This window comes from Dysidea avara, chromosome 9, assembly GCF_963678975.1.
Source record: "Dysidea avara chromosome 9, odDysAvar1.4, whole genome shotgun sequence".
NCBI classification, from domain to species: Eukaryota; Metazoa; Porifera; class Demospongiae; order Dictyoceratida; family Dysideidae; genus Dysidea; species Dysidea avara.
Window position 1 is genome coordinate 2,069,884 of NC_089280.1, and position 26,322 is coordinate 2,096,205.

Consider the following 26,322-nt stretch of genomic DNA (forward strand, 5'->3'; position numbering starts at 1 on the left):
AACGAAGCATAACTTCACTTTTCAGACGATAATTGATATAGCTGAGGCATGCGGGACCATTCATATCAAAACATATGTATGGGATTTGTCAAATCAAGCATTTTCAGGTGGTCAACATTAAAAGTTTTCAAACACTGGGTTAAACCTTTAAAAATTAAGAATTATGCATTAAATAAATCTAAAATCTGTTTAATATCCTTTTTGAAACCTCAACTTGGTAAAACAGGCTGATCATAAAATCTCATCATTCCTTGTCATTTTTTGTCCAATACAAATACATGTATTTTACACTACACACAAAAACACTAATTTACAACCTTTAACTCACAAAATTTCTACAGCACACCATACAATAAAAGAAAGCCCTTGAATTTCTCTATCCAATTCCGACCGTACAAATGGGAAAATGTCGCCATAGCGACAGTTATTTACTGCTGATGATGACATAATACGCGCTCATACATTAACCTATTGGAAAATTAAATTATCTCGCCGGGAAAATCCCAATTTACAAGTTGTTATCCTCAACCAAATTCGCTAAATTTGGTATCATTCTACGCAGCGAAGGATGCTTAATAAGACTCCGACTGTACAAATTGTTAAACAGGTTAGGTTATAGAAATATGTTTAAAAACACGTGTTTTTACGGGCATTGTGAACACGTAAATTTTGCGGTACAAGGCTCCTTTCTAGCTTCCCCTTCGTTACTACACAAAGAACTTACACATGAATCGAATCGCCTTTCATCAAGGAATCTGATAAACCAAACTTTGTGTCCGTCAACCAAAGTACGCGGAAGTTATGGTGCCTTGTTTAGAGGACGGTGTTATTTTATACGAAACGGGTGTAACCCATTCGGAAATCTGGAATATCTTACACAAGTTTTGATATGTTCAGATGTGCTTTGCGTGGGTTCACCAGTCATAATAATTATTTACAAAAAAAGTTAACAAACAAGTACACAGGAATTTTCAACTAGAGTAGGGACCATAGTACATTGATAAAAAGTACTGAAACAAGCTGGAGTAGTGCACGATATTAAATCACAGTGAAACAATAAGAAGTGTTATGCACAGTAGGGATATAACACTTCTTATTGTTCTACTGTGATTTAATATCATTCACTACTCCAGCTTGTTTCAGCACTTTTTATTGATGTGCTATGGTCCCTACCCTAGTCAAATTTTTCTGTGTACTTGTAGATTATAAGCATCAGCTGTAATATGGTCTGGGGACAGAAGGATACTGCAGCCATTCGGCTGGAATGCTATTAATGGGTAGCTAATTTGCCGGCTATCTATAGTTACTGAATTAGTTACATAATAGAATGAAACAATAGCTGAAGTTATATACTGCATGCATGCATGGACTAATTAAAAAAAAATTGAAAATTATTGTCAAAAATTAGAAATTTCACATTCAAGTAAGTTATAATAAAAGGGACTGGAAGAGCTGTCGTCATCTGTAGCTGGCATTTATTCGCATAATACTGGCAGGTAGTATAACAATTAAATGTGTACTAACGAAGCTACAGTTGTGGCTTGCTTCATTGTGTTTTATGATCCTTACTCAAGTGTAACGTTTCTATTATATAGTCTATAACTGTTCCCAGGGCTTTCAGGCCTTATGTCCTGTTGTAGTTGTAGTTGCAAGTGTGCAAACAAAGCACAATGGTTTAAGGCTATTCACAGTTGATATATAGTGGAGATACAATTGTGACTGGATTTTGGAAAATCACCTTTATGGGTGCATTGTTGATTCACAGAAAAATGTATTTAATAATTTAAAGCTTTATTACCAGCCCTTGGCAGCTACTACACATATGGATGTTTCACCAAAAATGGAGCAATAACATTTAGGACCATCTGGTGGCCAAGGTAATCCTTGTAGAGTTTCCTGCCATTTTAGATAGGTTCTTTAACCAGTGTTGCTGTATCATGAGTCCTCAAAAAGAGGTGGAGGGTGGCAGGGTGGGCAACAGATAGACTAGAAAATGGACAAAGATGGTAATTAAAGGCACCAGACCACAAAAAAGCCTGTCAGAGGCAGGAAATAGGCTAACATCTCTTAAAACAGACAAACATTACACATTCAGCTCCCTGTTCATCTGTCCAGAGTGTTTGAACCCTCTACAGCACTTCCCTGGTATTCACAGACCTGTATGGACGTAAAATTATGGTGTGGTATAACATTATTCGGGCTACCAGAAAACAGTCTATTATATCAAAAGCAAACCCAACAAGTTGAAGGTGAGTTTGATGTGGAAATTGTTTGCCTGGCAGTGCGGCAACTTCATGCTGGTGTTATAACAAATTTGGCTTTTGCACCCGTATGTTTGATTTTGCCAAATCCAGTCACAAATACAATCGTTCAGAGCAGTAGCTTCAATCTGCAACGGTGCCAAACACATGGATAGCGCACATATTATAATATTGGTAGCTACGTACACTTTTTAAATGATATGGAGCAGTTGTGCATTAAATGTATGACATAATAGATTGGGAAGGATCAACACTTTTATGATTCTTCCATCATAACAAACAATGATTGCCTTATTAAGTAATCACACAGTACAAGGATGTATTATACATTGAATTATCATCTTAGTGGAATTATCTTTATTGAATGTACTACCATCTTATCTTCACAGTGTTCATCAATTTCACCAGTATATCACCTCATCCAACAAATTGATCCATCACAACCAGCTAAGCTAATGATCCTTGGACCTCATTGTTCTGTAGCCAGTATCATAATGGGAGAAATTGCTGAGAGACGTTTAAACATTACACAAGTATGATCATGTGTTGTGGTTGATCTTGCTGTTGTTGTTGTTGTGCGGCTGCTGTTGTTATAGCTGTGGTTGTTGGTCTATGTTAACAGATCAATAGTGGTATCTAATCACTGGACTAGACTACTGGATTGACATTTAGGGTATAAACAGTGGACCAGGTGACCCAACTTTTCTTGGAATTCTGTATACTTTATGTGTTTATACTTCCTTTACTTGTACTAGATATCTTTTTAAATCACAGTTGCTAGACTTATAAAGCCAGACCATTATATATATCTCTGTCACAGTGCCTCACATGACACCTATAAATCAGAATAGCAGCACAATTAATGCAAAAATTGTGCACTTTTTTATAAAAGCATAAAACTTTCCACATAAATAGTACTCCTCGTGACTTAATATTTTTGATATAGTGCCATCACAGATTTGACCTTCATATATAGCCATTATTGCCCAGAAATTTGATCATTTCTGTCTTTATTTCCCTGAGGCATTAACTTGTTAAACATGGTACCAAAATAAAGATATTGTTGAACGAAACAACTTGAAGTTAATAGGTGATTTCATTCCAAAGTTATGATCATTTATATTACCCATGACTTTTGAGATAATTTACCTCCCCATGAGTAATACAGTGGAACCTCTCTTAACAAACTTCCCGAATTAAGGACACAATAGAAGAAACCTCCATAATGTATTATTATAAGGACAACAATTTTGGTCCCAACAGGTCTGGTTAATAAATTTTTTACCTCTGAAAGAGGAAAACCTCTATATTACAGAAAAAGTGGCCAAAAATTCTGGGTCCCAAAATGTCCATGATAGAGAGGTTCCACTGTACACACCCCAACAAGTCCCTGGTAAATCCACAGAACTTTGCAGCTAATAAAAGTGATCATAACTTCAAAATGGAATTTTTTACCAAATGAAAACCAAGTTGTTTTGTTCAACAAGACCTTTACTTTGGTACCATGTTTTTAACATGTCAATTAATGCCTTAGGAGGTAAAGACAGAAATGGTCAAATTTCTACCAAAGTTCAAAAATGGCACTATATTAAAAAATACATGTCATGAGGAGTGCTACTTAGTAGACAGTTCCGTGCTTTTATATGTGAAAAAGTGGAAGATTTAGCACATTTTGGGGACTACACCGCTATATTACTATACATAATAGATGTATAAACATTGTGAAATATGTATATAAAAGTCCAAGAAGAGTTGGATCCCTGGGTCCTGAATCACTAGTCACCGGGTCCACTGTTTATACCTACTCATTATTGTACATTTTAATGGTGGGGTACTGTAAACTTGGATGACTTGTGACAACATTTCAGCACTGAGTATAGTGAATATGAAATGTTTACTTAGAGACAAGTGAGGATGGAGCTAGTACACTTTCATAAACGTTTGTTTATAGTGACTCTGAGCATGTTTCTGTGTGTGTGTATAGAGTTGATACTAGCTATGCCCAAACTATCTTCTGATGGTTGGGTATAGCTATTACTCTATGCACACACGCAATGGGCTGGCTACACCCCTGCTTGGCTGAAGACATCGGTTAGTTCAGTTAGTAGCAAAATTCATGTCAAATTCTTCATAACAACTTAGAAGTATTGGTTATAGACCATGAATGTCCCCAAACTCTTTCAACAAATTTCTATGGAATTTTATTGGTTTTTAGGTGATATTTTGAGTAAGAATGCTAATCCCTACTATACAGTACTACTATACTGACTGTATATGTATGTGATGCATTGCACGAGTTTGTAATTTTCATGTCAAAGATGGTAATTAAACACCTTGCTGAAAGAACTATATGGTGGTTATTGCTCAGTAAGTATAACTACAATACATTCCAGTACAAACATGCTGAATTATGGCTTCAGTGGAATATAATTAATGATAATATTCTTTGTTAGTGTAGTTTTAACATGTCACTAACTCATTCATTCAGGTGTCTTATACTGCCACCTCACCATTGTTTGGGGACAAGGAAAGATATCCAAGGTTTTACCGTCTGGTTCCGGACATTACACAATATTTTGTGGGATATAGCAAAATTCTGGAAAAGTTCAACTGGAGAAAAGTAGCAGTCATTTATTATGATGATGATTTTACACTGAATGTATGTGGTAATTTGTGTGTGTGCACATGTGCGTGCGTGTGTGTGTGTGTGTGTGTGCACATGTGTGTGTGTGTGCACATGTCTGTGTGTGTGTGCACATGTGTGTGTGTGTGCACATGTGTGTGTGTGTGTGCACATGTGTGTGTGTGTGCACATGTGTGTGTTGTGTTGTGTTGTGTGTGTGTGTGTGTGTGTGTGTGTGTGTGTGTGTGTGTGTGTGTGTGTGTGTGTGTGTGTGTGTGTGTGTGTGTGTGTGTGTGTGTGTGTGTGTGTGTGTGTGTGTGTGTGTGTGTGTGTGTGTGTGTGTGTGTGTGTGTGTGTGTGAGAGGCAGCATAGCCAAGTGCTTAGGGTATCGGCCTGGTAATCTAAAGGTCCCAGGTTCAATTCCCACTTTGGTGTTGTTTCCTTGAGCAAGAATCTTTACTCACATTGCTCCAGTATACCCAGCTGTTTAAATGGGGACCTGGTGGCCTGGTGTCAACTGGGAAAGTAGCCCACCCAGCTGTAACATCAATGGGTACCTGGTGTAAACTGGGGAAGCAAAAGCGCAACTGTCCTCGTCTCACTTAGTGGTGTTGAGGCTGTAGTGAAGCTTTAGGTTCCGTGACCTCTCTCCATGAGACCTGGACAGTCCTCCTGTGGGTTATTAGCCCTGCCCCAGGAGGACTTGCCCGCACAAGGCTCAAGTGCCTGAGTGGTGCACAGGCATCCCAGTGCTGGTTCACTGGGCAGCAATAGCTGTGATTTGCATGGCTGCCAGAGGCTTTGCTTTGTGTGTGTGTGTGTGTGTGTGTGTGTGTGTGTGTGTGTGTGTGTGTGTGTGTGTGTGTGTGTGTGTGTGTGTGTGTGTGTGTGTGTGTGTGTGTGTGTGTGTGTGTGTGTGTGTGTGTGTGTGTGTGTGTGTGTGTGTGTGTGTGTGTGTGTGTGTGTGGGTGGGTGTGTTTGCGTGTGTATGTATGTATGTGTGTGTATTGTGTTGTGCATGTGCATTTGTGAGTTTGTGTTTGATTCATACATCATCATTCTTCATTTGTTTGTTACCTCAAAACAGTCGAAGGGTAGTGGTTTTGAATGCTGCAGTACTCATGACATATCATTTGTCATAATTGCATAATACATAATATAGCAGACCTTACCTTAAGAACCTTATACAATGTAACTGAACTGAGCTATGAAGTCTAAACTACGATATACTGCCCAAGCTCAATGTTGCACTCACTTGCATGTACAACTTTGCTTGAGATTTTAAAAATTGCTAATTAAGGGGTGTGGCAACTGTTTCACTCACAAGACACTCATGAGAATCACGAGCGAAACAGTTGTCACACCCCTTAATTAGTGACTTTTAAAATCTCAAGCAAAGTTGCTTGTTCGAGCGAGTGCAATGTTGCACTTGGGAAGTACTGTACTGGTCAGTTTGGTACTGCATTAAGGGATGGTGTAGTAATTATAATGCCTTGAAATTTTTGTTTGGGATACTAAGTATTCTACGTGATCAATCTATATATCTGCTCATCAACTGGTGGGTCTATAGGTGACACTGCTAAAGGGGTACAGAAGACCTCGGGTAGGGAGGGAGGGAGGGGGGCAACGAGCTAATTATTGGATTGGTATAACCAGCACTCTTATGTTCCAGAGTCTAGTTGAACATCTCCTGAGAAACTGTTTAAAGTTACTGATCAGTGGAATGTTCTATAGTGACTACTCTATTAGAAGATGTATCACTTTCACACCTCAGATCAAAGGAATGCCAGTGCATATGTGGTAATTGTAACATGGGCACGAGTGATTTGCCTGAAATATACATGCAAGCATGAGGGTGCAGCCCGAGTGCGAGTGCGTATATTTCAGGCAAATCACAAGTGCCCATGTTACAACTAATATAATCCACTTGGGTGACTCACCTGCAAGTGTACATGGAAACTGCAGGAATGCTTTGCGAGTGTATTTATATGGGACTATGTGACTTTCGATTGTGGGTAACGTCGTAAGAGCAAGGCACTGCTGAGAGGCCGAACGTAAGTGTATCGTCACAAGCATGCAGATCGCTTCGATTGTGGGTACGCAATTAAACACAGGAAGCCCAAATACGAGCTGAACAGCTCATAATGAAGCTTAAGTGCACTATAAAGTACTTACTATACTAGCCATGAATAAACTAAAGCAGTGAATATGTTTACATCGCTATAATGGCCTAGCCAATTAAGTGCCACGTCCAGTCACTACAGGTGTGTGACATCGCGCCAGGTGTCAAAACAGCAATGTAAAGACGATTCAACTATACTAAAGTACTTACTTTACTAGCCATGAATAAACTAAAGTAGTGAATACTACAGACACTTTCCTACTCCATGCAATTTTCCAAAGCAAAAAGCGTGCTCACGTGACCATTAAATAATTGTTAGCTAGAGCCTGCTGAGTGCTAAGGTCATAATTGCTGTAGCTACAGGATGACTACTGAGGCAAGGATACAAAGTATTTGTAGCATTGTGTTATTAAATGAACCCGTGGACAATCCAGCTAGCGAGATGGTTTTCACGAATTATGCTTTACGAAATACGCTTTACGGATTTGAATTGCAAGTTTTTGTAAAGTGTCTGTATTAACACTAATGGCCAAATCAATTAAGCGCCACACCCAGTGTCTGCGGGACATCGCCATGTGACTATTGAATGCAACATGTTCAATATAAACTAACCTGTGACCTTCTTTGTTCAGTAAAACAATGAACTATCTTCTTCCCCAAGTCCACGATCTATGCCTTGGCTCACTTTACAAAAACTAAAACCCACTATTGATCCTGTGAAGTGTCGCTATATTAAAGGAGAGGAGATCACACAGTTTCATCAAAGAAATCAAATGATTTCTGAGAATGCTTGGAATGCATTAATGAATGAGAATAGGAGGTTGTATATACTACCTCCTATTTTCGTTAATGCATTCCTGAGCACTGCTAGCAATGCTATTATACCACTTATACACCTTCTCTTCCCTTTGAAGTGAGGTGCGAAAGTGGTATATATATATATCACATATTTCACTGGTTCAGGAAGTTAATGAGATATACACACTGTAAAAAGTGCATATATCTTGTTAAGACGGTGCGTATATCTCATTAAACTCAAGATATTGTACAGTTAGGTGTGCATATATCACGTTAACCCATTCCAAGATTTCTTTGATGTCCTTTGCTTAGATTTCTTTGTGCCATTATAATATTTTAGTCACACATCTTGATATCGATTGTGGGATTAAGTTTCTTAGTGCTATTCTCAAAGCATGCTGAGGAGTTCCTTTGACTGAAAATGGAGCTGTTTTTAATACAAGTGAGTTCTATAGTGCTGTTTTGATGACTTCTAGGCACCTGTCTTGACATTGCGTAATGCATAAAAAAGGAGATTGAGGTGAAGCGGTATTCATGCACGACTGTAATTTTATTCATGGGTATAATTTATTATAGTAAATACTGGGAAGCACTTATAACAGTGTTAAACCATCATTATCAAGTCGTGTTTTGATGTCCTGTGTCTTGATGTTACATATTGCGTGCTAAATAGATTGAGCCATTTATGGTGAGTGGTATTCATGCATGACTGTAATTTTATTCATGGCTATAACTTACTCATATAGTGAATACCTGGCAGTATAACAGCATTAAACCATCATTATCAAGTTGCATTTCGATTTCTTATGCCTCCTTGCTCACTGTACAAACCCACAATTGAACTTTTCATACGATTGTGCCGTTGCACGTATGTTTGAACTCTTAGAACAGCAATGCCTTGTCGTTTTTATGTCCACTATTGAAAGTCACATATCCTAATATAAATTCACTCACGAAGCATGCCAGCAGTTTCCCACATGTGTAGGTGATTAACTCACATGGCACATATTAATTATACCATGGGCACGAGTGCTTTGTCTGGTATATATGCACTTGCCCTCGGGCCTGCAGCCATTGGACAAGTGCATATATACCAGGCAAAGCACTCATTCCCGTGGTATAACTATTACATATTGATCATGACACAAATATTATTCAAAATTTCTTTGCCCAATCACCTTATAGTGTCACAGTTTCTATTATACTCTTTTATTATGTACACTCACAATCTGAGTCCCTTTCATGCCAACATTTATATACTCTGAGAAGTTATTAACTGTACATTAATAATATATGTGGCACCATCAACATTGTGCTCTGCTTTCTTAAAAGGTTGGCAAAACTTTTATAGATTACCTGAGCAATACTGTTGACATAATTTTGAATATGATATTTGCTGATGGAACAGATGACTTTGTTATCCAACAGATTAAGGTGATATCATATTAACTTGTTAATATATAATAATAATGTTGTTTTTTGTTAATAGAGTGTCAATGCTAGAATTGTGATATTGCTTACACCTGTATCACCATTGAACATACTAGTTAACTTTTGGTGTAAGGTAAGTTTATATATTTTAGCTACACCGCATAGCTGATGTTGACCTGAAGTATTAATTCAAACACTATGGTTTGCTTATCCAAATGGCAAGAGTGATTGTTCATAAAAGCTTGTATTTTCTATTAGAGTAGTGTGCTATTTGTGCATTATATTGTATGAGCTATTTGAGAGAGTGTCTAGTGTCCTCTTAGACAGCCCAACAAGGAATAATCAATTATTACAATTTGACCTCTTTGTTGAGTGATATGGCAGATTCTGGTGTCCCTGGATTCCCTTCTACTATGTTCCAAAAGGCATAACCATCATAGTTTTGAGGTTTTGCAAAGCCAGTTATACGTATGTATGTGTGCAAAAGTCAAATTCAAGATAATGCCAACACATCAAACACGATGTTACTGTACTATCAGATGAGCTGTTCTCTCATTGGGAAATGTGGTCATCATAATTATGTTGTAGCAATGTTCGAGACATCCAGTGGTGTGTTGTGTGGCTAAGAAAACCAGCACACACACAGACACACCAGTATATAGGAAAAAACAATGAATTCATTGTCAGTCGTGTGTATTTCTGTGGTCCCTAAAATGTATTGGGACCATTTTAAAAGGTCAGCAAAGTGGGACCATTTTATAGTGCATGATTTCAGAAAGCACATCAGTGTTAAAATCAGGTTGGGTCATCCGTAACATCTGGGGTATGACCCCCTTTACAGATTATCTAGGCCTGATCTAGATTAGATCATGTGTGAAATGTTTGACTATGTGAAAGTGTGTTAAAATATGTCATAGTCGCAGTTCAGCTTTTTCTTATGAGCCACATCCATTTATTGGAATTAGTATCCATAGGCTAACGTACAGCCACTTCCATTTATCGGTAGCATTGCAGTCTGCAGGTATGCATGAATTGCTACCTGTGGAGCCACACCCACTATAGAGTGTTATTGTACAAGGTATAGTCTAAGTCTTGCAGTGGGCCAGCTTCTTTCGTGAGCCACTCCCACATTAATATCAGTAATGTGTGATACTGTTTGTAAGTATACGTTGAACCACACTAATTTATCAGTACAGCGAGTTCAACTTTGTAGGTATCAGAAAATGTATCGTTTGCAGTCTGTATTCTTATGTGGAACCACACCCACAGATTGATCATTAATTACAAATCTTACCTGTTTAATTTTCATATAGTGCATGTCTCTAATTCAGGCTTGACACAGATTGCTATCAGGATTTACAATCCAGGTCGGTGGGTCATCCGGGTCAACAGTAGTGACTCAGCTTCAACACTGGTTCACTTACCAAATTTGAGCAAATATATCAGCCCACAAAGTTCAGCTTTATTTCTTTAATTACTCTTTAAAGAATGATGCTGCCATCGTAACGCAGAACTCAGTAATCAGCAGCTTATAGTCCAAAGAAATGGGATTAATGATTACTCATTTATTTATTTATTTATTTTATGGTAATTACAAAAGGAAAATTCCTATAGGTCTGGAGTAGCACCTACTCCACTAATTAACAGGCTGGTTGTACACTACACGAAACCTGGAACACTGGTAATAACATGTACTATTCCACTCACCTGGACTAGTACTGGTAGCCTATGTAAGTGAACAGCCAACATGTGGAGGCTGATGTGTTGACATGTTTTATATACTGGGCTTTGATCCACTAGAGCGTTCCATAAATAATTTCCTAGCTTGTGCTATACAAATAATAAAGCATTTAGTACTTGGCCTCATCCTTTATATTAGCATCTTAGCCAGCGAATAAAGACATAAGTAGGACATCCAAAGTACAAAATGTAGTTCGAATCTGATATTTATCCACTGAACTTTTGTCATGCTTAGAGAATAGAGACTGGTTATGGATGTAATTGATAGCCATGTTAGCCATCATACTGCACACATTTTGTAGATACTGGAGTGACATCTGGTACATATGTAGTTACAAGAAAAGGAACCAAACAAATGCAACAAGTCTGCATGTTCTAATAGAACAGTTACTGGGACACAATTTGGAAACAAAACATCTACAAAAACATCCACAGATGACCTCCAGAACTTAAACATCCAAACTGATATTAAACAAAGCATTATATATTGTTATTTTGTTTATTCAATATTCCCTGTATAGTAAGCAAGCAGAAAGCACATGAACTAATTGCAACTAGTTGTCTTTGTAATTACATTATATTAAACAGGTAATATTATTTCTTTGTTTGTCATTTACAACCACTGAAATGTTGGTTGTCACCATGAAACTGTACCCAGATTCTTGACCAATATGTACTTTCAAAATAGGTTATTAAGAGCAAACTAACTGGACCAAACTTTGTGTGGCTCTTTCCTGGATATTTCCAGTCAGACTGGTGGAATGTCACTGACTCTGATTGTAGTGCTGAAGAAATGAGAAATGCTCTGGAACATTCATTGGCAATTCTAGATAACAGTGAACTTACCAGTGATGCCTCAAGAATGTTAGTGTCCAACAAAGTGAGGTTTATGTGATCAAGTGATCATTGTTTATTCCATTATATTAACAGAATGTGTCACAATTTCAAAAAGATTTACAAAGCAAAACTGCTGTAGATAACGTTGACACAGATGTGGACATTAGAAATGGTTATATATATGATGCAATGTGGACCATTGCTCTTGCCTTAAACTCATCCATATCAATACTGGAAGATAGAAAGTTGAAAAGACTGGAAAACTTCACTTATGATTCAGTTGAAATGGCAAATGTGTTCACTGAAGCTGTTGCTAATGTGGCATTTCAAGGAATATCGGTTAGTTACAATATCCCTTAGATGTGTGGTATTGTAAACATATGCAAAAAAATAGCTTAGCTATGAAAAAAGGGTGCAACCTCCAAAAACCCAGGGTGAAAAAAGAAAGGTGGCAGCCAAAAATTGGTTGCAATGGTGTCAATGTTAATCAGGCATTAACGTCATTATAGCTATTAATTTTCTTGGCCGCATAGAGAGTTCAGCCTTATTACAAGTCACCCAGTGGAGAATTCAACTGTGTAACAAGTCTCTGTAGAGAGTTCAGCTATACATTTCACAAGTCATTCAGTGGAGAGTTCAGCTATATTACAAGTCTCCCTGACTATAGAGAGTTCAGTTACATTACAAGTCTTCCTGTAAAGAGTTGAGCTACAATACATTGCATTACAAGTCTCCCTGTTACATAGAGAATTCAATAACATTATAACTCTCCTGGTAGATTTAAGTTGATTCTTAATTTAAACTCAACACATTCAACAGGTACAGAATTCAAATACGGTATTACAAGTCACCCAGTAGAGGGTTCATTATGAGATACGAGAAATCACTCTGTTGAGAGTTCCACAGGAGATATATAACAAATTGTCTTTTTAGTAGATAAGATTATAATTAACAACTATATCTAATCAAAAACAGCCAAGCTGTAAAAAAAGTGTGCTGTGGCACAAAATTCACCTGAATTGTCATTATTAAAATTTTTACCATTAACCTACCATCACAGCCATTTCTTGGCCGTAACCTTGGATTTCACATCTTTTTTCACCATAGCCATTTTGAGGGCCGCACACTTTTTTTACAGCTTGGCTGTTTTGGATTAGATTTCATTTCTTTTTGTATTTGTATACCCCAAAGCCGGCCATAGGCCGGCTTTGGGACTTTTTTAACCTATCTTTTTTCTTTACCACAGAAGTAGAAAAGATGAAGTTGATGTACTTTAAATTATTTTATCAGTAAATGTACAAATTATATATATAATACATATATTTAATACAGAAATCTCCATGGTGGTTTCTTTGTAACTGAACACTCTACAAGGTGACTTCTTCTAGATGCTCTCTCTACAGGGTGAATTGTTTGTAGCTGAATGATCTACAAGGTAACTTCTTCTAGCTGATCTCTCTACAGGGTGATTGTTTGTAGCTGAATTCTGTACAGGTGATTTGTTTGCTGCTGAGCTCTTTACAGAATGGTTTCTTCGTAGCTGAACTCTCTACAAGGTAACTTCTTCTAACTGATCTTTCTACAGGGCAATTTGTTTGTGGCTGAATTTTCTACAGGGTGATTTGTTTGCAGCTGAAATCTCTACATGGTGGTTTCTTTGTAGCTGAACTCTCTACAAGGTAATTTCTTCTAGCTGATCTCTCTACAGGGAGATTTGTTTGTAGCTGAACTATCTACAAGGTAACTTCTTCTAGCTGATCTCTCTACAGGGTGATTTGTTCGTAGCTGAATTCTGTACAGGTGATTTGTTTGCAGCTGAGCTCTTTACAAAATGGTTTCTTTGTAGCTGAACTCTCTACAAGGTAACTTCTTCTAACTGATCTTTCTACAGGGTGATTTGTTTGAAGCTGAACTCTCTACAAGGAACTTCTTCTAGCTGATCTCTCTACAGGGAGATTTGTTTGTAGCTGAACTCTCTACAGGTGATTTGTTTGCAGCTGAACTCTCTACATGATGGTTTCTTTGTAGCTGAACTCTCTACAAGGTAACTTCTTCTAGCTGATCTCTCTACAGGGAGATTTGTTTGTAGCTGAACTCTCTACATGATGGTTTCTTTGTAGCTGAACTCTCTGCAAGGTAACTTCTTCTGTTGATCTCTCTACAGGGCGATTTGTTTGTAGCTGAACTCTCTACATGGTGGTTTCTTTGTAGCTGAACTCTACAAGGTGATTTCTTGTAGCTGAACTATCTCTTTCCATAGTTGCATGAACTCCCCACAAGGTAACTTCTTCTAGCTTATCTCCCTACAGGGTGAATTGTTTGTAGCTGAACTCTCTAAAGGTGATTTGTTTGCAGCTGAACTCTCTACATGATGGTTTCTTTGTAGCTGAACTCTCTACAAGGTAACTTCTTCTAGCTGATGTCTCTACAGGATGAATTGATTGTAGCTGATCTCTCTACAGGGTGACTTGTTTGCAGCTGAACTCTCTACATGATGGTTTCTTTGTAGCTGAACTCTCTACAAGGTAACTTCTTCTAGCTGATCTCTCTAGAGGGAGATTTGTTTGTAGCTGAACTCTCTACATGATGGTTTCTTTGTAGCTGAACTCTCTGCAAGGTAACTTCTTCTAGCTGATCTCCCTACAGGGTGAATTGTTTGTAGCTGAACTCTCTACAGGTGATTTGTTTGCAGCTGAACTCTCTACATGATGGTTTCTTTGTAGCTGAACTCTCTACAAGGTAACTTCTTCTAGCTGATCTCCCTTTAGGGTGAATTGTTTGTAGCTGATCTCTCTACAGGTGACTTGTTTCTAGTTGATCTCTTGAATTCTCTTCAGGGCGACTGCTCTATTAGAGTATCTCGATCTCGCACTTGCTGCACCAAGTTGGATTTCGTGTTATAACTCCGTGGCTTTAAGTCTGATCCTTCTACACCATTGAAGAGCCTTTCTAAGATGATTACTCCATCTGTACAGTGATTTTCAAAGCATTACCCCAAGCGGTTTATCTGGTAGGCGTGGCAAACAGTCGTTTTTTAATAGCTAATCTCGATTGTGTAATTGTTACACACTGTTGGTTTTTTTGTTATATTTATTTATTTATTTATTGATTAGCAAACACCCAACAGGGTTTTTAGGCTAATGTACAAGGTACGTACACATAAGTGTCTAGTTTAAGTTACAATAACATAAGTGCCTAGTTCCAGTTACAATAATGATTAGTACTAAGTTACAATAAGTGCTATGTTACAATAGGTGTTAGGTTACAATCAGTGCTAAATTACAGTAAGTGATAAGTTACAATAAGTGCTAGATTACAATGAGTACTACATTACAGTGAGTGCTAAGTTACAATAAATACAATCAGTGCTAAGTTACAATAAATACAATAAGTGCTAAGTTACAATTATAAAGTAGTAGTTGATTGTTTAAATGTTTCAAGATAAACGGTAGATAGATTTGGGATGCATAGATCGTTCCAATGGGGAATAGTTCTGGGTAGGAATGAATAGAGATATGTGTTTACTGAAGATTGTATATGATTAAATTTCTAATTGTGATGGGCTCTGGTAGCAGTTTGATTCAATGATGGCAGACAGCGATTTGGGACCAGTAATAAACTAGAGCCCATCACATGCCAATAGAGAGATTTTCTTACAGAACCAGATTGTATCTTCCTGGTTTTAAGCTCGATTTCTTTTAAACCACAAAAGGTTTGAGGTTCAATAGTTAACCTGTTCACCCACCGATTTTCAGCTTCTTCCCATACACGGTTTACGCTGTAGGCGTGACAACATATTGGTGTTATTTTTCGTGAATAATCGCTCATAACTCTTTGCCTGTTTATCGTATTCCAGCCAAAGTTGGTACTGAGATGCGCCTTTATACCCATCCCCCGCTTCTGTGTGTGAAATTTCAAGGCAATCGAATATGGCGTTCGCATTGTATAGCAGTTTTTGTAAGTGTGCGAAAAGAGGAAGAAAAAAAAACTAAGAAACTAAGCCAATCTTTGAAGTCGCATATCTCGGGAACGCTTGAAGCGATTGCGCTCAAATTTGGAATGTGGAGTGCTGAAGTTGGAGGGAGTGTCCACAGCAAAAATTGTCTTGTTTCATCAAGGCAGCACAGAGCTACGGAGGTGCGACAATTGCGCTTTCTTTCTTTCTGTCAATATACTCATGGGTGTTGCGCGCCGGCTTCTTGGGCCGCACGACACACTACCGTATGTCTTGATAGCTAATTATTTCAAATCAGAATTTTTCTCCTCACTTCTTCTCACAATAAAGAAAAAACTCATGCAGTCCCAAAGCTGGCTTATGGCTGTGTGTTGGGTAATTACAAAAGGAGTGATATCTACGTATATCAAAAACAGTCTAGTTATGAATAAAGTTCAAAAAAGCCAGGGTGAAAAAGTTGTGAAATCAAATGTGAGGGAGACTAGTAGTGTAGCTGAACTCTCTATACTGGATGGCTTTTTTGTAGCTGAACTCTCTTCATGGTGGCTTAAAACATAGTTGAACTCTTTACAGGGTAACTTGAAATATATAGCTCTCTACGGGGTGTTGTAGTTAAACTCTGCACAAGATGACTTGTTTGTAGCTGAACCTACACTATTAGAACAAGAGTGAATAACAAAAGAGGAGATCGAGTGTCTAACTTCAGTATGGCCTATCAAAAATGAGGGCTTCAAGTCCATAGGCTTCCCTTTTTTATTATTCACTCTTGGTATTATTCGATTGTACATGTGCTATTTCAATTTTCAGCTCATTCCTTTCATCAGATTGTCTAGTAGCTAGGTGTGATAATGAATCATTTTTATCCATGGAGAAGTTTATGGAGATTTGCTCCAGGTGCACCAATTTGTTCACTATAAAATTGAATAGCTTCTATTGTATATTTACAATTTATACTCACATATCTTTTTGCTCAAAAAAAGGATTACAGACTTCAGAAAGAGTAGCTCTTGGTGAACCGGATGATACCAAATGAAGATTGGTACAATGGAACTCCACTCATCATTTTGGACCGAATCATTTGTAATATATTCCTATGGAACATTCTGACAATTCTTATATATTCATGACATATTAGGATTATCCCAGATTTGCTGCTAAATTGCATAGCTTATTCTTAAGTGATTCTAACACTTAATGAAGATTTTTATTAAAGAAATTCTGTATGCATACAAAAGTTCAATGTTCCAGTGCACCTGTCTACTACTCAGCATAGCCAGTCTGTAGATGATTCATTTTATCAGAAATGTTGCATGTATGAAAAATCAGCAGCAGTAAAGCCTTACTGTTACAAAAAAAAATCTTTTGTATTTTAAAGCAATTACACCTTACTACCCTGTATTTTATGCAGTCTGTACAAAAACTGAACTGTAAATGTGCTTTATGATGCTTCTACTGCCCCCCTCCCCCCAAAATTTGAAGTAAATCGACCAAAGCAAACATGAGCTATAGCAATTTTTCTGAGTGGAAGAAGAAAAATAAGAAGAAAATTAGACGAACTTCAAAGGCACATATCTCAGTGATAGCTAGGCAGATCAGTTCAAATTAAAAATAGAATATTCCCATCCCAAGGGAGTTTCCACAAGGATAATTTCTGGTTAGGAACTATTGAGCTATACATGCACGAGACAGCATTTTCTTGATTCTTGTAAAATACACACTTGTTTGTCATGTGCCCACACTTGGCCATACAACACACTATCAGGTGTCTAGATTGTTGTGTCAGTAATAACACATAATATTGATCTGAAATATTACTTATTAGGGAAAGGTGTCCTTTGAAGATGGCAACACTACCCGACTTGCATCTCTACTAGTTACGCAGTACCAAAGTAAGTATTGAAACATCAGTTACTTAAACCAATAGTAAATCACAAAAATTTATGGAATTTATTAGCCTGAAGATTCTTTATTGAGGCACTATCAATCAATTGGTAATAATTATGCTTCAGACATAATTTAGTAACTCAAAAGGCATTGTGTCATGGTGTTTGAGAAAAGCATATTAAGGCACCATGACACAGGACCTTCAAGTTACTCCCCAAATTTAGCTTGTTTAGACCCTATGTAGTTGTCGTACCTTGACACTGTTGACAGCTGCTTGTAACAGAGAAATGTAGTATTAAAATTAGTAGCGCTGCAACAAATATTCAATTCGTCCGGACATTCATTTACTAGTAAATTACAAGTGTAGTGGTGATAGTTACCGGCTATATTTCTACAAGATGGACTGCTCTGCCATGTAAATTGATTATAACAATACCACCATTAATTTTGCAAGAGAGAAAGTGGCCATATAGCTATGTGGCATTATGTAGCTGATTTCTAACACTTTTGCATTTACCAAATAGTTCAGCATTCATTTATAAGACATCCACATATATATATAGATTTGATATTCATTGCAACCCTAGCAATTAGTAGAAACAGGAGCTTATGAGCCGCCGAAGGCGGCAAAGGAGCATAAAACTTATGCTGCCTGCTTGGTGCCATTGAAATCCGGATTCGTTAGTGATCAGTTTCCATATAAGGAAAGCAAAATCTCATTTGTCAACACTGTATACTAATTGTGCGTGATACTCTTTGCAATTTATTCAAAAAACGTGACGTAATTTGGATTGTGATGGAACCAAGTTTCATGCGCCTTCGGCGGCTCATAAGCTCCTGGTAGAAACAAGCCCACTACTCCACCCATGACTGTTGGTATGGGTTTAAAAATTAATTTACAGGAGATCAGCGATACAAATGTTAATACACAAAATAAACATGAAAGGTTATTTGTGCTTTGCAGCGCTTATGAGCTCCTAGCTATAGTATAAGTTATTTAGACACCTCCAAAATACACCATAAAGAGTCTAACTTTTATATTGACTAACTGACTGACTGACCTAGCACCACCGCCACCTAACTGATATGTTCAGACAAGTATAATTCAATATGAGCTATTGCTACAGAATTTAGTTGATGCTGTTCTTTCCTTTGATGCAGTATATACCGTTAACAATGAAATTTTGGCGCGACTTGAGTTTGACATATCAGCATGTGAGGCCATAGACTGATAGTTTGGTGAATTTGCCGCATAGTCAATATTGAAGAATATAAAATAGCTAAATTGGCCAAATAATGTTGGCAAATTTCCTTGATTAGCCAAATTCACCAAACTTTAGTCATGCCAAACTTTCATCATTTACAGTAGAACTTAGTTCATTATAATACAGTTATGCTACAAAAAAGTTAACAATTTTACAAAAACTATTAGAGATTATTACAATAAAATGTGATGAAACAGGGGGGATTGTCAACTAGCTTTAATCCTTACTTTAGGGATTAAATTTATGCAATCTTCCTTGTTTAAGCAGTTTTTATCCCTACTAGCTTGTAAATTTCACATTCTTCCATTACAACGTTATCATGATGTATTTTAGATGGTGTTGCTGAACCAGTATTAGTATTTGATCCATTACAAACTAATGATTCTGACAAGTTAATATTAGTATCAAACAACAGTAACTTTATCTGGCAAGGTATGTACAACTATAATGATATAACTGTTATCAGTTTATATCATCTCCCTAGGTGGAGATGTACCTAGAGATTCTCCTGTTCCAATTGTTAGAGAAAGCAGTTTGGTAGAATTTATAATAACTGGTGTTGTATCTTCTATTGGAATATTATCAACTATCTCCTTCTTCATGTTTAACCTCTACTACAGAAAACACCCGTAAGTCAGCTAGTATACAGGTTCAATATGCAACACATAATAATTTTGAGGTAAGTCTTACATGCTTTATTTACATTGGTCCACGTTAACAAAGACATATGGCCATGTAGCTACACATATGCATAAAGTTAAAAACTATTTTAATAGGCTGTTATAATATTATATTGTGTACTGTGTAGAAATCATGTATGATATAATGCATAGGTGTAATTATATAAGTCTTTAAGTCATTGCAAAACTCAGGGGGTAACAGTTATGACAAGGGCAGCCTGGTTAAGTGAACTTTCCACTGTCATTACTTGATGGAGATGTCTCAATAGCTTCTTGGATATTCATCATATTCACAGCAAACTTGGTACGTGAATTCACCTTTATATGCTCTTCATTTGTCTTAAACAACAAGGCAATTGAGTTACATGCATGCTTGCATTTTATAGCAATTTTTGTAAAGTGTATCAAAGCCCTACAACATAAGGAGGAAAAATGAAGAAATTAAATTGAAACTTTGAACGTTCATATCTCACAAATGGCTGTTGTGAATTCAAGCACTTGCTGTACCCTTACCTGGCAGACAGCCATAATGCAAAAATGGTGTGTATTGGAGAAGGAGCCATGGAGCTATGCATGCGTGAAAATACTGTTTTCTTTCTTCCTGTCAATATACTCACGGTTTGGCGTGCCAGCTTTCTTGGCTGCACACACTACTGTGTGTCTTTGTAGTAATAAATTTGTACATGGGTTGGTTTCTATCTACTTTGTTAATTCTTACTATAAAGTAATTCCATCCTTATTTTGTGTAGTACCTAGATTATCTTTGCTATAAGTGTTCTTTATTCCTTTAGAGTTGTAAGAAAAAGTAGTTACCGACTCAATTCACTAATTTTAGTAGCAGTTTTGGTAGGGTTTGTTGGTACCCTCCTACATGTTATTAAACTAGATGATGATATGTCTGAAGTTGTCACTACAACTATTTGTAATGTGAGTTAACTCACCTGTTTAACTAGTTTATGTAACACAGTGCATGGGCAAGTCAAAGGAGACACCTAGCATAAACCAATGCAAATGTAGACCAGCTACTGCAGCTAGCTAATTATATAAAAGTTAAGACTTGTGGTAATGAATTAACAACCATAAAACCACTCAAATGATCCAGGTGTTTTGTTATCCTTGCTATCCTACAAGTTGGGAAACATTTGGTACTGGTGCTATAAGCTTATTCACAAGCATTTCAGCATGCTTGCAAATGATGACTCAATAGCCTTGGTGAAAACATTTCACTCACTTACTGCATATTTTCAGTGATATTCCTAGGATATGTCTGTTCATATTGATAAGCATAGCAGGACCTATATCAGCTGTAGACCTATAATCAATTGTTTTAGGCAAAATAAATCCATTGGATGAATTTGTATTTGCTTAGGTGATTGTTTGCTCAAGTGAGCTATTAGTCTGCTATGCAAGTGTTACATATCAGCTGTAATATGGAGTTTCCTTATGCGCATTAGTGATGGCCAATATTGATATTTAGCTGTACGATCATCATCATAACAAATACCATGATTATCACGATTATTGTCCACTCAACTCTTGTAATAAAAAACACTAAACAAATCATGAGTTGTTAATTAAATGGTAAAATTACATTGCAATTTTACAATATTTCTCTGACTATCACGATTATTGTACAATAATTGCTGATTTCAATTACCACTAGTCAATGGAAAGTACACAATCTTGATTATTGCCAATAAAACAATTACAATTATCATGGTAATTGAATAATTTCCCATCCCTAATACGTATGCCCTTATCCCTCGGGCCTGTGCCTTTTGGACATTGGCATGTAGAACAGGCAAAGCTCTCATCATTGTGTTACAAGTATTACATGTACACAGGCAAGAAACTGGACTTACAATTTAGCATTTGTAGTTGCTTTTGGTACACTATTTGCTAAAATTTGGAGACTTTACAGAATCTTTGCCAACAGGACTTTAACAAAACGTGTAAGTGTTACTTTAGCAATGTGATTTGGTACATATTTATGTGAGTCACTATACTGCACAGAAACATTTGGATGATCAATATTTACTTCTGATGGTAGCAGTTATAGTAGTGCCAATCTTAGTAGTATTAATTGTCCAAGTTGCAGCATTTCCACTGAAGTTACGTCAACATGAGATTGTGAATGAGGTAATGTTTTCTTTAGTTTTTGTATAATATAATTTGTGAAATTTCATGGTTATCAATCTTGATGTTTCACAAACGTAACTAACATTGTTGATTCCTTTCTATTACTCCAGGATGATTTTATGACAGTAGAAATATATGAAGATTGCAGTGGAGATCATGAGTTTGTATTCTTAGGAGTTTGTTACATTGAATATGTTCTACTAGCATTGTTTAGTATACTAGTAACTTATCAGACTCAGAAAAATATTGGTGTTTATCATAAACTTCTTGAATCTGCTGTGATCAACCTGACAACAATACTAGCTGTCCTGTTGTCCTCTATTTGTCAAGTTGTTGTGATCATTTTTCATTTGAATGAACAACAAGAAGGAGTATTATTGGTGATTACACTTCGTGATTGTCTGTGGATGTTTCCAATGATCTATTTGTTGTTCATTCCTAAGGTACAGTTGCTACTCTGTACAGTGGATAATATAGCTGGGTATTTTTTGAGGGGCACCATCCAAAATGCTGCCATTAAAAGCTATCATATATAGAAATGAGATACATGACAAAATCACTTTTTACAGAATGATCTTAGTGCATCTAACTTTCAAGTATACAGCATTAGGAACGCTTACATTTGCAAACAGCCAAGGCCAAAGCTAGATATTTAGCCCCCACCTGCCCCACCCATGTACCTGCTTTGCCTGCCTGCCTGCCTGCCTGCCTGCCTGCCTGCCTGCCTGCCTGCCTGCCTGCCTGCCTGCCTGCCTGCCTGCCTGCCTGCCTGCCTGCCTGCCTGCCTGCCTGCCTGCCTGCCTGCCTGCCTGCCTGCCTGCCTGCCTGCCTGCCTGCCTGCCTGCCTGCCTGCCTGCCTGCCTGCCTGCCTGCCTGCCTGCCTGCCTGCCTGCCTGCCTGCCTACCTTGCCAGCCAGCCTGCCTGCCTGTCTCTGTGTGTGAGGCAGCATAGTAAAGTGGATAAAGTATCAGTGTGGTAATTAATAGGTTCACGGTTTAATGCCCAGTTACGTCAATTTGGTATTGTCGTTGTTCCTTGAGTAAAGAACGTTACTCACATTGCTCCAGGTTACCCAGCTGTTTAAGTATGGATCTAGTGACCTGGGAAAGCAGCCCACCCAGCTAAAACATCAATGGGTACCTGGTGTAACTGGGGAAGCAAATGCCAATTGTCCATGGCTTGTATTGTGGGTGAAGGTCCAGGTGGGACTTTGGGTGCCTAAATCTTTGGCACAGCCTCCTGGAGGTTACTAGTCCTGCCCCATGGAAATTATCAAAATCATAAAGATTTGTTGAGATTCCATTTACCCAGAGATTTCAGATTCTTGACCAAGATTTGTGATATCCAATATTCTTTGCGTAGGATTCCAGTTGGTGTTGAGCAACATTCCTACTGTACTACAGTACTACCAACTGTGTGATAGTAATTTTCACAAATAATTTCTCTGAAAATCAGTACCAATGCCTAATAACCATAGTCTATATACAGTTGAACCTCCCTTATCTGGACCTCTATTATCCGGGCACCTCCATTGTCTGGACAGCCCAAATTGGTCATGTGTCTTGTAGTTTATTGAATGACCATAATGAAGCTTGGTTTAGATAAAAGCACAAGGAGGGAGCCAAAAGGTTGCTGTTTACCTGTTTGGTGGCTTGTTTATTCTACTACTAATAACTACCACTTGAATGCTAGGTGATAATGCATTTTTACAGCCAAGGGAAGTGGTCATGAATGCTCTGTAGTGACTTCCCCCTCTGCCCACTAAACTGCATAGTACTAACTGATAACAATAGCAACATTACTTGTATTTAAGTTAAATGTAATTCTTAGTTACAGACATTTCTGAGATACAGATAGTAGTATGTACCAGACCACCTGGATAAGGGAAATTCCACTGTAGAGTATAATTTATTATATGAGAAAGTGTTGTTGCCTACTGGTATAGTTAGTTAACAGGGATGTCTTGTTGGTATAGTATTGACAGCTATTAAGCTAAATTTGGCTAAAGCCTCACAAGTTCTACTAATGTATACAGACACTATGAGAATGTAGCTTGTATGATAGGACAGATTCCAGTCCTAAGTATATAATAATATATACGTGAACCACTATAATTAGTTACTTGGTGAAATTACAACTACCTTTATTGATCATACTATTTCTTACAGGTATACAGAGTGAAGAAAATGCCCCAGTTCATTATTAAAATTAATGAGTCTGTAGCAAACACTTTACGGAGCAGGAAGAGTGTAGACCTAATAGACTTTGAGCTCCATAGAAGAAGTTCAGATGTTATAGTAACACACAATGAAAAGACACAGAAAACATCTCTCAATTCAATTTCAAATTTGTACCCTGAAACTAAAGTATGACATTTTCAACTGTGTTTGAGAATCACAATACTCCATATGGAATAGACCAGAATACATTGAATGTGTGCCATATCATTTGTGTAACACTGATACACTAAATGGTGTTCAGTTACAATAAAATCGTTTTTACTCATTCTAGTTTTGCAGTTTGTGTTGAACCTCAGGCTTGTACATGTGTGCTTTAGTTTTGTATATTTCATGTTTAATTTTCATATATAAAACACTGTCTTACACACTTCAGTTACAAAATGTTCACAAAGTGGGGTATGCGCAACATTGATCTCTGAATTACTTTACATAGCTGCACAGCAGCCATTATGTATACAAGTTTTATAAAGCACTTTTTGTTAGTATAAACATTATACCATTTGTTTGATAACATGTTAGTGCTAAACCTTATAAGTGACTATTGCTGTTGGTTTACAACATTATAACTGGTAGATGCATACAGTATATGAACACAATCTTTTTTCCAGTATGACCAGTCAAACTGTAACTATTATGTATTGCATATGAACTTATGTGTACTGTGTGTGTGTGTGTGTGTGCGTGTTAAGCATTAAGACTACCGCTCCCAATACTGTATAAACACATGGCCAAGGACTTGGTCCTACTAAATGATATGACCTCTATAATATTCATTCTTTAATTGAAAAATCAAATCTATTTTTTTTGCAATTAAGAAGATTCAGTTAGTTAAATCTTGCTAAGGCCACTTCAACTAAATCTTTTGTTTCTCGGACCCGACCGACCCTATGTTTTTCAGTATAAAATAATTATGTTAATCGCGTGATCACCTTGCAAGAGTGATAATGCCACGAAGGAGTTGCAAATTTATCTTTAAGCTCTCAAAAAGTAAGTAACACTAAATATCTCAACATATAGCTGCCTACTCACAAGTGATACAGCAACCGTAACGTAGCTTAGCCACCATTTGACTCACAATATCACTCTTCAGCTAGTAAAATAGCATATTTTTATTTTACCGACCTACCGATCTTTATTTGGCAGAATTTCGCCCGAGAAACATAAGATTTAGTTGAAGTGGCCTAATTGCAAAATTAAAATGTAACTTATTAAGTGTCTCAGGGGCAGATTTAGGGGGGAGGGGCTAAGGGGGTTGTAGCCCCCTTTCCTTTCTAAGTTAGTACTTAGCCAATAAAACCCTAAATCTTCTATGTGTATCAAAAGCAGATTTATTTCAGGAATTATGCTACCAACACAAATAATGTCTATGTAACTATACCTAGTCTTCAACTCTGTTCCAGGAGAGTTTAGCTTCCAGAGTTCTTCAAGAAAAGGTTTCGATTGTGGGTTGCATCTTTAGTTACAAAAGTTTAATTGTGGGTTTTGTTTTATTCAGGTAATTAGCAGTGTTTTCCACTATGGCTATCAGAGGTGATTAGTGTGGTTATTATATGATTCAAAAAGTGTTAGTTGGTTTGATTAGTTAGAGTTATCAGCTTTAGTAGTTATAATATGTAGCTACCAACTCTCTTGCAAGTTTATAAGGCAGCTATAGCACTTTTGTCTATGAATATAAAATCTGTATCAGTTACCTTCTGATATGACCTCATGCTGTGGGTTATGGTGCTGGTATTAGTAGTTAGCTATAGATCAGTCTTTGTAACCAGGCAGATCTAGAAATAAGTTGACTATCACAACAGCAAATTCAGAAACCCCATAAGTGCAAATATAGTTGCAATTTGCTAAGAAATTCCAGTTGACTAGCTAGTAGCTACTAGTATACCCTTCACTGCATTCTGCTTTTCAGTACACTTTATTGGTGCTAAGACTAACAAAGTGTTACTAGGCTAAGGAGCATGCATACTAAAAATTGTGACGTTCAACACCACTACTACTTAGCTATACATGTTTCTTCCACACATTATCCCACCATAATCCCAGATGATCTTTATATTAGAAGATAATAGCCTAGTGTTCCATAATGAGAGTCTGCCTTGAATCTGTTGATGTTGAGGCTGGGGTAAGCATTATTCCAATTTCATGAACCCACCCCCAACCTTCCAGTGGGATCCAACATCATTTTTATCAGTAAGAAGGACAGTTGGGGCTTTGAAGAGGAGCCGATGCATTATGGTATATACTAGCTATATCTAAATGCTTGGTAGCTACAAATGAAAAGATTATCATGTATACATGATAAGTTGATAACTACTCAATACATATTGCAATCAGTCTTGATTTAATGG

At 37.2% G+C, this 26,322-nt stretch overlaps 1 protein-coding gene across 1 annotated transcript in view; it reads left to right on the top strand.

The window, feature by feature from the left end:
- The window catches only part of LOC136265406 (gamma-aminobutyric acid type B receptor subunit 1-like), a 34,172-nt gene extending 9,823 nt beyond the window's left edge, over positions 1-24,349 (top strand). Inside the window, exons 2-15 of the mRNA XM_066060249.1 lie at positions 2,651-2,794; positions 4,750-4,920; positions 9,138-9,239; positions 9,295-9,369; positions 11,665-11,856; positions 11,907-12,152; positions 17,591-17,657; positions 19,251-19,349; positions 19,402-19,546; positions 20,389-20,524; positions 21,442-21,549; positions 21,611-21,736; positions 21,847-22,179; positions 23,906-24,349. Of these exons, the coding sequence (XP_065916321.1) occupies positions 2,651-2,794; positions 4,750-4,920; positions 9,138-9,239; positions 9,295-9,369; positions 11,665-11,856; positions 11,907-12,152; positions 17,591-17,657; positions 19,251-19,349; positions 19,402-19,546; positions 20,389-20,524; positions 21,442-21,549; positions 21,611-21,736; positions 21,847-22,179; positions 23,906-24,109 (2,148 nt within the window). The 3' untranslated portion in view covers positions 24,110-24,349. The remainder of the gene's footprint in view (positions 1-2,650; positions 2,795-4,749; positions 4,921-9,137; positions 9,240-9,294; positions 9,370-11,664; positions 11,857-11,906; positions 12,153-17,590; positions 17,658-19,250; positions 19,350-19,401; positions 19,547-20,388; positions 20,525-21,441; positions 21,550-21,610; positions 21,737-21,846; positions 22,180-23,905) is intronic.
- Positions 24,350-26,322: the final 1,973 nt, after the last annotated feature.